At 46.3% G+C, this 14,822-nt stretch overlaps 1 protein-coding gene across 1 annotated transcript in view; it reads left to right on the forward strand.

The window, feature by feature from the left end:
• Positions 1-2,264, forward strand: part of oxtra (oxytocin receptor a) — a 46,269-nt gene extending 44,005 nt beyond the window's left edge. Inside the window, exon 3 of the mRNA XM_059944302.1 lies at positions 2,002-2,264. Within this exon, the coding sequence (XP_059800285.1) occupies positions 2,002-2,264 (263 nt within the window). The remainder of the gene's footprint in view (positions 1-2,001) is intronic.
• Positions 2,265-14,822: the final 12,558 nt, after the last annotated feature.

Genomic DNA, 14,822 nt, shown 5'->3' on the forward strand with positions numbered 1-14,822 from the left:
TTCTTTCCTGTCTGTCCCTCCTGAATATTGAATATCCCTGGATGTTGAGCTCCCATCCTTGGTCACCCTGGAGCCATGTCTCTGTGATCCCAACTATATCATATTCATTAATAACTATCTGCTCATTCAATTCATCCACCTTGTTACAAATGCTCCTCGCATTGACACACAAAGCCTTCAGGCTTGTTTTTACAACACTCTTAGCCCTTATACAATTATGTTGAAAAGTGGCTCTTTTTGCTTTTTGCCCTGGATTTGCCTGCCTGCCACTTTTCCTTTTCACCTTACTACTTTTTGCTTCTACCCTCATTTTACACCCTTCTGTCTCTCTGCACTTGGTCCCATCCCCCTGCCACATTAGTTTAAATCCTCCTGAACAGCAGTAGCAGGTGATCTGACCATGAACAATGCTTTCCTCCCTCTTCAGTTTATACAACAGGAACCTACGCTGAGTGAAAGGCCAGAATTCTGGGGAGTTTCAAGGCCTTGGGAGTTTAGAAATCTGAGAATAGTTGTATTCTTAAATACCTCTGAGGTCACCTAGAACACCACTCAATGCGAGAGCAACCAATGTTGGCCCAGTGAATGTTGAATGAAATTATACTTGGGAACAAGGTTGTGGAAGGATTTTTAAACAAAACTTATAATTTGAATGAGGTGATTTTCAGACTAGAACACACCACACTGGGATATTATGAGCATGAATGGAGCCATAAAGTTATGCACCACGGGATCAGGGCATTGGGCCCAACCCTCCATGCTGACCAAGTTGGCTCATGAGTTAATCCCATTTGCCTGAGTTTGGCCCAGATCTCTCTAAAGTCTTCCTACCTATGTACCTGTCCAAATACTCTTTAAATGTCATTATTGAACTCACTTCTACCTCTCCCTCCAGCAGGTAGAGCAGCAAATAATTAATGTTAGCATTCATTTTGCAAGGACTAGAATACAAAAGCAAGCACATTACACTGAGGCTTTATAAGGCTTTGGTCAGACCACACTTGGAGTATTGTGAGCAGATTTGGGCCCCTTACCTAAGAAAGAATTTGCTGGCATTGGAAAAGGTGCAGAGAAGGTTCACAAGAATGATCCCAGGAATGAAAGGGTTAACATATGAGGAGCATTTGTTAGCTCTAAACCTGTACTCTCTGGAGTTTAGAAGAATGAGGGGGATCTTATTGAAACCCATCGAATATAGAAAGGCCTAGATAGAGTGGATGAGGGAAGGGTGTATCCTGTAGTGGGAGAGCCTAGGACCAGAGGGCACAGCCTCAGAATAGAAGAACATTCCTTTAGAACAGAGATGAGAGGGAATTTCTTTAGCCAGAGTGTGGTGAATCTGTGGAATTCATTGCTGCAGATGGCTGTGGAGGTCAAGTCATTGGGTATATTTAAAGCAGAGGTTGATAGGTTCTTGATTAGTCAGGGTAACAGAGGTTACCAGGAGAAGGCAGAAGAATGGGTTTGAACAGGATAATAAATTTGCCATGATGGAATAGTGGAGCAAACTCAATGGGCCAAATGGCCTAATTCTGCTCCTATGTTTTATGGTCTCATTCCTTAACACACTCTTGTGTGAAATAGTTGCCTCCAAAGTCCCTTTTAATTAGTTCCCCTCTCACTTTAAACTCAATGCCCTCCAGTTTTGGACTTCCCTACCATGGCTATTAACCTTATCTGGGCTCCTCATGAATTTGTGAACTTCAATAAGCTCAGCCTCCTACACTCTAGGGGGAAAAAAGCCTCAGTCTAACAAGTCTCTTCTCAGAACCCAAGCCCTCCAGTCCCAGTAACATCTCCGTAAATCTCTGCACCCTCTCCAGTTTCATGACATCCTTCCTACAGCAAGGCAACCAGAAATGCGCATAATGCTCCAAGTGTAATATTGCCCAATGTCTTGTAACATGATGTCCCTAATCCTGGACTCAGTATTCTGACTGATGAAATGATGAATGCTTGGTTAAAGGAGTCATCCAGCTGTTTGCTTTGATCTTCCCCTAGACATAGCCTTCGTCATCACGATGCTGCTGGCGAGCCTCAACAGCTGCTGCAACCCCTGGATCTACATGTTCTTCACCGGGCGGCTGTTCCACGACCTGGTCCAGCACTTCCTCTGCTGTCCCAGGCGGCCTAACCGCGTCGAGCAGCCCAGCGGGGAGCTGACCTGCAGCAAGAAGAGCAATTCCTCCACCTTTGCCGTCAGTCTCAAGAGCTCAAGCAGTCAGAGGAGCATCTCTCTCCAGCTGCAGCAGGGGGAGCAATAGACAGAGGAGATCTCGACCAGGCGATGTGAGGACTGTTCCCTGGAACTTTCCCTTTCCAGCTTATTTCCTGACCCATTTCGCAAGATGCCATGCCAGTGATAAGTTCTGATTCCTCTCAAATTCCCTTTAATGCAGTGATAGAACTGACCCTTACAACCATTTGTTTCATTTGGTGTGCCATTATTACAACCAGCAGTTCTCTGAGGACAGAGATAATGCAGGACCATTATTTGTCCCCCAACTAGCTTGAACTAAATAGCTACTGAGGGTGGAGGCAATGTTACAGTCTCACTTTAGAGAGGTCAAAGCCCACTTCAGGAGGCCAACACAGAAAGAAGTGGTCCACATAATTAGTTGCCATTTGTTGGATGGAGGAAATTTTGTAACCAGCTGAAATGCCAGCGTCATATAGATCGGCTGGCTGTGACTAAAGCTCTAGATATCATTGATGTCCATCACTGTCTACACCTTACCAACTTCTGGTTGTCTTCTAGTAGCAGCATGAAACAAGAATTAGCTGATAAAAATATGCTATGACTTTTAACTTTTACTAGGAAGTTTCTTTATCATATTTGTCATGCAGATTTCTCTGTATTTATTTCGAATGCATTCATCAATTTGGTGTTGTTGTGACCTGAAGTTAATCACTTTCTGGGTCCACATTATGTCTAGCGGCTAGCAAGATGGGAATTCCTCACAAATTACAATGCCACTCCTGGATTGGGAAAGGACTGAAAGTTTTGACAGGGGTCTTGCAGGAATTTTGTTTTGAGTTGTTACAGATCCCAGAAACTCATTGTAGGCTCGTGCTCACCTCCCCCAACTAGCCACCTGGAGTTAGAGATTGATCACCATTTACTCGCACAGGGAAGGAATGGGCAACCATCTGATGGGGAGATCAACATTGGAAATGATTCATCCAAGTCCTGAGTCATCACTCCTCATCCAGAACCAGGAGAGGCTGAAAATTCAAGATTGTTTTGGTACGCAAGTATAAAGGAGAATGAAATGATTGTTACTCCAGATCTGATGCAGCTTAAAAACACATTAAGCATTAAAAAACGAACAGGAACAGAATTTTTAAAAAACACAATAAATATAAATATAAAAGCCATTCTATAAAACAGAATGTGTAATTAACTGTTATACACATAGACAGATTTATGTATATAAAGTGTTGCTGGGTGATGTATATGTACTGCTGGTAGGGTGGGTTAATGGACTGAGGTGTTGATCAACCTGACGGCTTGAGGGGAGGTACTGTTCTTGAGTCCTGTGGGTCCTGATTGGATGCTGCATAACCTTTTCATTGGTAGGAGCGGGACAAACAGTCCATGAGCAGGGTGGATGGAATCCTTCAGGATATTGCTGGTCTTTTTCCTGCACCTTTTGATGGCACATAAGCTAGTGCCAATGATGCATCAGGCAGTTTTGGCTCTCCATTGTAGGACCTTCCTGTCTGCCACAGTGCAGTTTCTGTGCCAGGCAGTGATGCAGCGTGTTAGGATGCTCTCCACTGCACAGCTGTAGAAGGTCGTGAGTATTGGTGTGCATAGACTGGCTCTCTACAGCCTCCCCAGCAAGTAGAGGCTTTGGTAAGCTTTTCTGACTGCAGAGGATGTGTTCTGAGACCATGAGAAGTTGTCTGAGATGTGCACTCCCATGAGTTTGAAACTGTCCGCAGTTTCCACTGCTGTGCTGCGGTCTGAAGAGGGCTGTGAGTGAAAAAACACATAATGATAATTTGGTCTCCAGACTGTTAGGGGAAACTCTTTTGGCAAATCTACAAGTGAAAAGTGGGTACAAAACCTTACTATCAGAACAAGCTAAGTATGAACCTGAAATCTGGCAGCAAATGTCGATCTCATGGTACATCATTTCCAGAAGTGTTCAGCTACAATAAGATAGGGTCAATTGAAACACCAGACTGATGCACAGCCAAGCTCCTGTCGTATGCTAAAACTAGGGGCCTAATGTGGTGAACATTCTGAGGAGTTTCCTGGAGTAAGCGTGCAGTGGGCTGGACCAATCATGAGAACTTCAATTATAAGAAAGGTATTTGGAAAAAGGGTGAATAAAGTGGCTAAAGCCAGATGTAACTTTTAGTGCAGGGAGAGAGCAGTGAAATAAAAGGAAAATGTGAGGTGCCTTTGTGTTTTGATTTGTACCAGAGACCCTGTTCATGATTAAACAAACCTTGCTTCACAAATAGTTCTGACTGGAGTTTCTTTGGGAATTGAAAGCACTCATTACAGCATTAGAACATGCTCATTAGCACCTCATTATAGGAAGGATGTGGAACTTTTAGAGAGGGTGCAGAGGAGACTGATGAGAGAACATGTCTAATGAGGGTAGGTTGAGAGAGCCAGAGCTTTTCTCTCTCGAGCGAAGAAGGATGAGAGTTGACTTGATAGAGGTGTATAAAATGATAGAGGCATACATTGAATGGATAACCACAGACTCTTACCCAGGGCGGAAATGGCTAATACCAAGGGGGCATAATTTTAATATGATTGGAGGAAAGTATTGTGGGGGGGGGGGGTGTCACGGGTTTTTTTTGCACAGAGGTGAATGAAATGCTCTACTGGTAGAGGCAGATATATTAGGGGCACTTAAGAAACTCTTAGATAGTTCATGGATGATTCAGAAATGGAGGCTTATTTAGGAGGGAAGGGTTAGATTAAAACATCAGCACAGCACCATGAGCCAAAGGGCCTACTGTGCTGAAATGTTCTATGTTCTATATTCTCTCCTCAAATTTATATCCAGTACTGTACTTGGAGCTTCACATTACAAATGTCATGTCCATGCTCTACAACTTGTTTAATAGAATCTCATTATGGTTCAGGTGGGTGTATGACACAAATATGGCAAAAAGCTTGGCACTTATCCTTATGCATAAAATTTCCTAAATGGTTTGTCAAAGGATCTGGAAGAAAAGGAGGGTAAATGTGAAGCACATATGAATTATTCCCTGTCTCCAACACATGAATATCAATCTCTCATAATTAGGGGGAAATTGCTGGTGATTTACGCTGCTTTAAAGGGAGACCATACCTGTGCAGCTACTCTGTTCCTTGACACCAAGAACATACAGCCCTGCCTTGCACTCAAGTGGAACGGCTCATGTTCACCTCAGTGCCTTGTGTAAAGGTTTGGAATGATTCTGATGCACCATCAATAACTCTCTGAGACGTGAGGTGAATTATTGGCTTTTATTGGCTGGAAGAAAGAACAAGCAGCAATTGACCATCATACTACATCCTGGAGACTGAGGCCGGGGCTGTGTCTCCAAGCGTCCGTGGGAGGAGCCACAGGAGCAGTCAGCAGGGGGGGGGCGTGTCCAGACAGGTATATGTAGTTCACCACATTCACCCCCACTTTGTTTTAAGAGAGAGTCCCCATGGGGCGAAGTTTCTTACAAGTATATTTACAGGTTAAGTCTATCAGGTGGTCGAATCTGTCGCTGCGACCGATGTAGCACCGGCTGTGATTGCACAGGTGCCGGTGGTGATTGCACCGGAGACGGTGGTTGTGCTGGTTCCGGCCTAACTGGAGGTGTCAGCCCACTAGGCGTCAGTGATCCCTCATGCGTGTGCGAGACACCCGGTATTGTAGTCTCGTGAGGAGTCTGTGTAGGGCCCGGTGTGCGCGGTGTCACCTCGGGTACAGGGCTCGTAGTTACCGTGGAGTGTTCGGGGTAGTGGTCTGCTGCTCCTGCAGGCGCCAGGTCGCGGACGGAGACCGTGTCCTCCCACCCATCAGGTAAGACCACATAGGCATACTGGGGGTTCGCATGTAGAAAGCGAACCCTCTCGACCAGCGGGGAGTATTTATTGCTCCTCACATGTCTCCGGAGCAGCACTGGCCCTGGGGATGTCAGCCAAGCCGGTAGGGTGGTCCCAGTGGCAGACTTCCTGGGAAAAGAAAAGAGGCGCTCATGAGGGGTGGCATTGGTGGACATACATAACAGGGAGCGGATAGAGCGGAGTGTCTCGGGGAGGACCTCCTGCCATCGAGAGACCGGCAACCCTTTTGACTTAAGGGCTAAAAGTGTGGCCTTCCACACTGTGGCATTCTCCCTCTCCACCTGTCCATTTCCCCAGGGATTATAGCTCGTGGTCCTACTAGTATCAATGCCCTTAGCCAGCAGGTACCGGCGCAGCTCATCACTCATAAAGGAGGACCCTCTATCACTGTGGATATAGCAGAGACATCCGAACAGAGTGAAGAGCTGGTGCAGGGCTTTTATGACGGACGTGGCAGTGGTGTCGGGGCAGGGGGTGGCAAAGGGGAACCGCGAGTACTCGTTGATAATGTTCAGAAAGTAGACATTGTGGTCAATGGAGGGAAGGGGGCCCTTAAAGTCAACACTCAGTTGCTCAACGTGGCGGGTGGCCTTGATAAGTTGCGCCTTTTCAGGACGGTAGAAGTGCAGTTTGCACTCAGCGCAGACTTGGCAGTCCCAGGTCATCGTCCTGATGTCCTCAAGGGAGTACGGCAGGTTCCGGGCTTTCACGAAATGGTAAAATCGGGTGACCCCCGGATGGCAAAGTTGTGCATGAAGGGCGTACAGCTGGTCGAGCTGTGTGCTAGCACACATTCCCCGGGATAGGGCATCAGGGGGCTCACTGAGTCTGCCAGGCCGGTACAGGATATCATAGTTGTTGGTGGAGAGTTCTATTCTCCACCGCAAAATTTTATCATTTTTGATTTTGCCCCGCTATTGGTTGCTGAACATGAACGCAACTGAGCGCTGGTCGGTCAGCAATGTGAACCTTTTGCTGGCGAGATAGTGCCTCCAGTGCCTAATAGCTTCCACTATGGCCTGGGCTTCTTTCTCAACCGCAGAGTGCCGAATTTCAGGGCCCTGAAAGGTACGAGAAAAGAATGCTATTGGCTTTCCTGCCTGATTGAGGGTAGCAGCCAGCATGAAGTCAGAGGCATCACTCTCTACTTGGAAGGGAATGGTCTCGTCCACCGCATGCATCGTTGCTTTGGCAATGTCCCCTTTAATGCAGCTGAAGGCCGCATGGGCCTCAGCAGAGAGGGGAAAAGTGGTAGACTTGACCAGGGGGCAGGCCTTGTCTGCGTAATGGGGGGCCCATTGGGTGTAATAGGAAAAGAAGCTCAGGCACCGTCTGAGGGCTCTGAGGGTGGTGGGAAGAGGGAGTTCTAACAGGGGGCGCATACGATCAGGATCAGGGCCAATGATCCCGTTCTCCACGACATACCCATGGACAGCGAGTCGGGTGGTTCGGAACACACACTTGTCCCTGTTATAAGTAAGGTTCAGGGCTTTGGCCACCTGGAAAAATCGTTGGAGGTTGGCATTGTGATCCGACCAGTCATGACCACAGATGGTGATGTTATCCAGATAGGGAAATGTGGCCTTCAGTTGGCACTGGTCCACCATCTGGTCCACCATCTGGTCCATTTTCCTCTGGAAGACAGAGACACCATTTGTGACACTGAAGGGGACGTGCAGGAAGTGATAGAACCTGCTGCCCGCCTCGAAGGCGGTGTAGGGGCAGTCCTCTGGGTGGATGGGGAGCTGTTGATAAGCAGATTTCAGATCTATTGTCGAGTACACCTTGTACTGAGCTATCTGATTGACCATATCCGCGATGCGGGGTAGGGGGTACGCGTCAAGCTGCGTGAACCTATTGATGGTCCGGCTATAGTCCACGACCATCCAATTTTTCTGCCCGGTCCAAACAACAACCACCTGGGCCCTCCAAGGGCTTGTGCTTGGCTCAATGATCCCCTCCCTGAGCAGCCGCTGCACCTCTGACTGAATGAAGGCCCTGTCCCCCGCGCTGTACCTCCTGCTTTTAGTTGCCACAGGTTTACAGTCAGGGGTCAGGTTGGCGAGCAGCGATGGGGGAGGGACCTTGAGAGTGGAGAGGCTGCAAGTGGTGTCGGTAGCGCAGCTGTCGGCATGGTGCTGGGTGGGACGTGTGGTTCGGTGTGTGTGAGTGGTCAGTAGTGGGGTATATGACGAAGTCCCACCAAACTGAGGATTCCTGACAGTGAGTGGTGGGAGGGGCCCGTCATATGCCATAGTCACACTTTCGAGATGGCTCTGGAAGTCCGGCCCCAATAGCACAGGTGCACACAGTTGAGGCATGACCAGTAGCACAAAGTTCCAATATTCTGTGCCCTGCACCACCAATGTCGCTACACAACCCACCCAGATGTCTGTGGAATACGACCCAGAAGCCAAGGTGACCCTCTGGCTTACCGGCCGTGTCACGAGTCCACAGCATTGCACTGTGTCAGGGTCAATAAAACTCTCAGTGCTGCCCGTGTCAAAGAGGCAGCTAGTCCTGTGCCCCTCCACCAGGATGTCCATCATCGAGGGTTACGGAGGCTAGAGCTGAACTGCCGTCATGGTGCCCGGTAAGCACCAGTGGGTAGGGGGCGGGGCATGTTGGCACCAACAAAGTTGGCCGCCCCCATCCGGGCAGGCAAGATGGCGGCCCCCATGCCTCACATGCAGCGCTGCCCGACCCCGCTCGTGGTTTAGACTTACAGATCTTGGCGAAATGGCCCTTCTTCCCGCAGCTGGAGCAGGTCGCTTCTCAGGCTGGGCAGCGTTTTCAGGGGTGCTTTTTGAATCTGCAGAAGTAACACTGCGCGGACTTGTGACTGGCAGCAGCTGTGGTCAGGTTCGGGTAGTTCGTGGACTCGCGACTGGCAACGGCCGAGGTCGATTCGCTCGCGGGTGGCAGGGTCTGATGTGTCCATGGGACCGGCAGGGGATCGCGCAGCTGGACAGCGTCAGCGTTGTGCAGAGCAGCCTCCAGCGAATCGGCCGTCTCGATCGCCGAGCGTAAGGTAAGATCGGCATTTTCCAGCAGCCGCTGGCGCACATACACTGACCTGATCCCCATAACGAAGGCGTCTCGTACTAGCAGCTCCACATGTTGTTCTGCCGTGAGAGCTTTGCAGTCACAAGTTCGCACGAGTGTCTGTAGGGCTCCGAGAATCTCGGTGCTGAACTCTCCAGCCCGCTGTCGCCACGTCGCTAAGCGATGTCTTGCATAGATGGTGATCACCGGCCGCAGGTACTGTCTTTTGAGGGTGTCCAGTGCCCCTTCGTAGGTTGGCAGGTCCCTGATAAGTGAGTAAACTTTCGGGGTGACCCTCGAGAGGAGAATTCTGTGCATAACAGCGGGCTCAGTTGCACGAACCTCCTCCAAGTATGATTTTAAGCATGCAAGCCAGAGTTCAAAGGCAAGAGCTGCTTCTGAGTTTTGGGGGTCCAAGTCTAATTTTTCCGGACGTAAAATACTTTCCATGTTTTAAAACTTCCAGCCAATAAAATTGATGTACCATCAATAACTCTCTGAGACGTGAGGCAAGATATTGGCTTTTATTTTTACTGGAAGAAAGAACAAGCAGCAATTGACCACCACACTACATCCTGGAGACTGAGGCCGGGGCTGTGTCTCCAAGCGTCCGTGGGAGGAGCCACAGGAGCAGTCAGCAGGGGGCGTGTCCAGACAGGTATATGTAGTTCACCACAGATTCCAAGATGGCTTTGACCCATCTGGGTAGAGCCTAGCACTGATACTGTGTGCCACTTTGTCCTGATTGAGTGACGGTTACCAAATGTGGCCCATGTGCTGTTTGGATGCACATGGCTGAAATCGGAGATGTGAGAAAGGGACTTTCATCTGCAAAATCTCATGTGTTTATCCTCCAGCATTTGCGGTCTTCCGTGTCTCAAAACACTTCTGTTGCCTGGTCTTCTCTGGCCAGTCCTTTGGTCTCCACCTGGTACTGCTTTGCAGTCTGGGATGAGGGGCAACCTGCAATGCTAGCATCACCTCCCTGGGCATGATACAACCCACTCATCAAAGTCCAGCAGTTGGTCCCACCTCTCTCTCAGTCCAGGAGACCTTGCATTGCTGAATTTTTGGTATGTCAGGCTCTTCTACCACTCTGTCAGTCCCTGCTCTTTATTTAACACCTACCAGCGTTCTTGTTGAATATTTGTGAGACTCTCTGCCTAGCCTCCTCCCTGTGAATGATTTACTTGCACTAGGCAAGGCACCCGCACTGCTATTTAAAGGATGCATGTACTGGCCCCCAAACACCCAATCACATTATAGCCATCTGAAACCAGTAACTCCAATAAATGATTTGCAATTGAGGTAAGACAAAATTCTAATGCAACTGGACATATTACCAAAACTCAGGAGATTTAGTATACCACCAAAGACTCCAGCAAGTTCGGCAGGTACCCGTATACTGAGGAGCGCTCTGACTGGTTGCATCCCATCTGGAGGACCAAAAGACATGCAGAAGGCTGTTGACTCAGCCAGTTCCACTGCGCATAGTGCCATGGAAACATAGTGGTTAGCGCAATCGCTTTACTGTATTGCTGTCAAAAAACAACGAAGTTCACCACAAAGGTCCCAACGAAGGGCTTTGGCCCGAAATGTTGACTGTTTACTCTTTTCCATGGATGCTGCCTGGCCAGCTGAGTTTCTCCAGCATTTTGTGTGTGTGGCTTGGATTTCCAGCATCTGCAGATCTTCTATTTGAAGTTCACAACATCTCAGTGATAATTAACCTGATCCTGCTGCTGAAAATGTGGCATATCTCTGTTCAGAAATCAAGGGCTTGGTTACTTTGTAAAGTTTTGGCGTTCTCCATCTGATGAGAAGGGAATACTCCCCCTCTGCAATTGAACTATCCAGAAACTCTAAACTCATTGGTGTCTGTATGTGGATGTGAGCTGACAAAACAGTAGCTATGACTCATCTTTGTGTGAGTTAAGTGAGTCAGAAATTCATTCATCTCATATTGCATCAACACTGCTTGATAACACAAGCACCGTGCCCTGTGGATTACCACATTATTGACTGGATCTTTGTGATGGAAAGAAGTCCACATGGTCCATTATAACTTTACTTTCCAATCAATTAATACAATTGCAGCAGAGCCCACACTATAAAAAATTAATTTCACACTATAAAATCATTCCTATCATCTCCAGTGTAGAGTTATTTAAAGTGGTCTGTAAACTACCTTTTTACTTATGAAATCTATCTTTATCGGATATTCTGGCTCTGAGCCTCATCAAAAAGATATGATCATCTGGTCCCAGATACACCAAATATTTTCAAATTGAGTATGCCCAATGAGGATTGACGTTTCTGTCAGTGAAGGAGTCAACTTATCACATTGTGTTTCTGCTAGCTAATTGTTTGGATAAATATAAAATAGTAGAACAAGGTTAATAGGAGGAGATGACCAACTGGCTCTTCAGGTCCACTCTGCCATTCAGCAAGATCACAGCTAGTTTTCTGCCTTCATTCAATTTTCCAGCACTATCTTCCTAACCTAAATGTCCAAAAACCTATCCGCCCCGGTTTGAATTGGCACAATGTTTAAGCCTTGCTATCCAATAACTCCAATAATCTGGCACCCCTGGGACTTTGGTACTACTACAACAGCAGGTTCCCCAGACTATTGGATTCTACTCCTACTGATATCTAAATATTTTTTCATTTCATTCTCTTTTACAGGTTAGACAATACAATAATTTTTCCAGTGAACCCAGTGCGTTTAAAGGGACCAGGAAATATTCAAACACTCCTGGTAAACCCAACCATGTTACTGACCCCAACCCCTACCCAGACCCCACACTTTATCCATATTTGGTAACCTGGCTCCAGTGACACACCTTGCTTGCACTCAGAACCCCTGACCAAGTTCCACATTAATGAGTGAGCCAGATCCAAGACCATCAAGATTTTCAAATAGCTGGATACCATAAGACATGGGAGCAGAATTAGGTCACTCAGCCCATCAGATCTTCTCTACCATTCAATCATGGCTGATTTATTATTCCTCTCAATCCCATTCTCCTGCCTTCTCCCCATAACTTTTGACACCCTGACTAATCAGGAACCTATAAACCCCTAATTTAAATATACTCAATGACTTGGCCTCAACAGCCATCTGTGACAAAAAAATCCACAAATTCACCACCCTCTGGCTAAATATATTCCTCTTCATCGCTGTTCTAAATGGACATCCATCTATTCTGAGGCTGTGTCCTCTGGTCTTGGACTCCTCCACAATAGAAAGCATCCTCTCCACTCTATATAGGCTTTTCAATATTCCATAGGATTCAATGAGGACCAACCCCCTATTATTCTAAATTTCAGCAAGTACAGGCCCAGAGCCATGAAACATTCCTCATATGTTAACCCTTTCATTCCTAGGATCATTGTTGTAAAGCTTCTCCAGACCTTCTGCAACATCAGCACATCTTTTCTTAGATTAGGGGGCTAAAACTGCTCACAATACTCCAGGTGTGGTCTCCTTGTAAAGCCTGATGCTTGACATCCTTGCTTTATATGCTAGTCCTCTTGAAATGAATGCTGACATTGCATTTGCTTTCCTTACCAGCAACTCAAGCTGCAAATTAACCTTTAGGGAATCCTGCATAAGAACTCCCAAGAAAAAAACATTTCAGGATGTATATTATATACATTTCTCCGACATTAAATTGAAACTTTGAAGTCACTTTGCACCTTTGATTTTTGAATTTTCTCCACGTTTAGAAAACATTCTATACCTTTATTCCTTCTACCAAAGTGTATGACCATACACTTCCAAACACCATATTCTATCTGACAATTCTTTGCCCATTCTCCCAATCTGTCTAAGTCCTCCTGCAAACTCCCTGCTTCCTCAACACCACCTGCCCCTGCACCTATATTCATATTGTGCACCAACTTGGTCACAAAGCCATCAATTCTGCCATCCAAATCACTGACATATAACATGATAAAAGCAGTCCCCACATGGACCCCTACAGAATACCACTAGTCACTGGCAGGCTGCCAGAAAAGGCTCCCTTTATTTCACTGCTTTGCCTCCTGCTAGTCAGCCAATTTTTGATCCATGCTAATATCTGTCCTATAATATCTTCAAGTTTACCTTCATATTTCATTTTTTCACTCCTTATGGCTTTTTAGGTGCCATCTGTTGGTTCTTAAAAACTCCCAATCCTCTAATTTCCCACTATTTTTTACTATATTATATACCCTCTCTTTTGCTTTTATGCTGTCTTTGACTTCCCTCATCAGCCACAGTTGCATCATCCTTCCTTTAGAATACTTCTTCATCTTTGGGATGAATTTTTCCTGAACTTTCAGAATTGCTCCCAGAAGCTCCAACCAATGCTGCTCTGCCGTCATCCCTGATAGTGCTTCTTCCAAACAACTGTGGCCAGCTCCTCTCCCATGCCTCTATAATACCCATCACTCCACTGGAATAATGATATATCTGACTTTATCTTCTCCCTCTCAAACTGCAGTGTGAATTCCATCATACTATGATTACTGCCTCCCAAAGGATCCTTTACCTTAAGCTCCCTAATCAAATTTGCTTCATTACACAAAATCCAATCCAGAATTGCTCCAAAAACTAGCCCCTTTGGCACTCTATAAATTCCCTCTCTTGGAATCCAACACCAACTTGATTTTCCCAATCCACCCTGCATATTGAAATCCTCCCATGAATATTGTAACATTAACCTTTTAACATGTCTTTTCTATCTCCCATTTTAATTTCAATGCCACATCCTGGAAACCGTTGAGAGGTCTGAATGTAATTCCCATCAAGGCCTTTTCACCCTTGTGGCTTCTTAACTCTACCCACAAGGATTCTACATCTTCCAATCCCAGTCACCTCTCTCTCAGGATTTGATTTCATTTTTTGTCAACAGAGCCTGATTGATTAGGTATAATGATAATGCAAATCACTCTAGAAATAAATAAATGGTGAAAAATCTGCACCATAATGACAATGATAATGATACATCTATACAACACACAAAATGTTGGAGGATCTCAGCAGGTCAGGCAGCATCTATGGAGAGGACCAGTCAATGTTTCAGGGACCCTTCATCAGGACTGTAAAGGAAGAGGGAAGATGCCAGAATTCAGCACTTTACCACTTCAACCTATCACCTTCCAGCTTCTCACTTAGTTCCCCTGCCCCTCATCCAATCACCTTCCACTTCATCCGGTTTCACCAATCACCTGTCAGCTTGTACTCTTTGCCCTGCCCCAACTTCCTTATTTTGACTTCTTTCCCCTTCCTTTCCAGTCCTGCTGAAGGGTCTCAACCAGAAACGCTGACTGTATACTCCTTTCCGACCTGCTGAATTCCTCAATTATTTTTAGTCTGTTGCCCTGGACCTCCAGCACCTACAGAATTTCTTGTGTCATAGATCGATACAGTTTGATTGCTAAATCATTAAGAATTGTGTATCCTAGTGAGTTCTCCACTCTAAAATCTGCCATTTAGAGACCCTTGCTAATTTCCACCCTGTTGTAAATTCACTAGTAAATTCAAGAAAATCCCAAAACCTCCAAACACCATGTCAATTTGAGTTCATTGTGGACCCCAAACCCTCAAACACATTTAATCTATTGACAGAAAGTGTTTAACTATTGGTAGAAATGCTGAAGTTAATTTCTATTCATTTTTTAGAATTGTTCACTGATTGAAACAAGATTAGCATCA

The sequence above is a fragment of the Hypanus sabinus genome, chromosome 19 (genome assembly GCF_030144855.1).
Source record: "Hypanus sabinus isolate sHypSab1 chromosome 19, sHypSab1.hap1, whole genome shotgun sequence".
Classification (NCBI taxonomy): domain Eukaryota; kingdom Metazoa; phylum Chordata; class Chondrichthyes; order Myliobatiformes; family Dasyatidae; genus Hypanus; species Hypanus sabinus.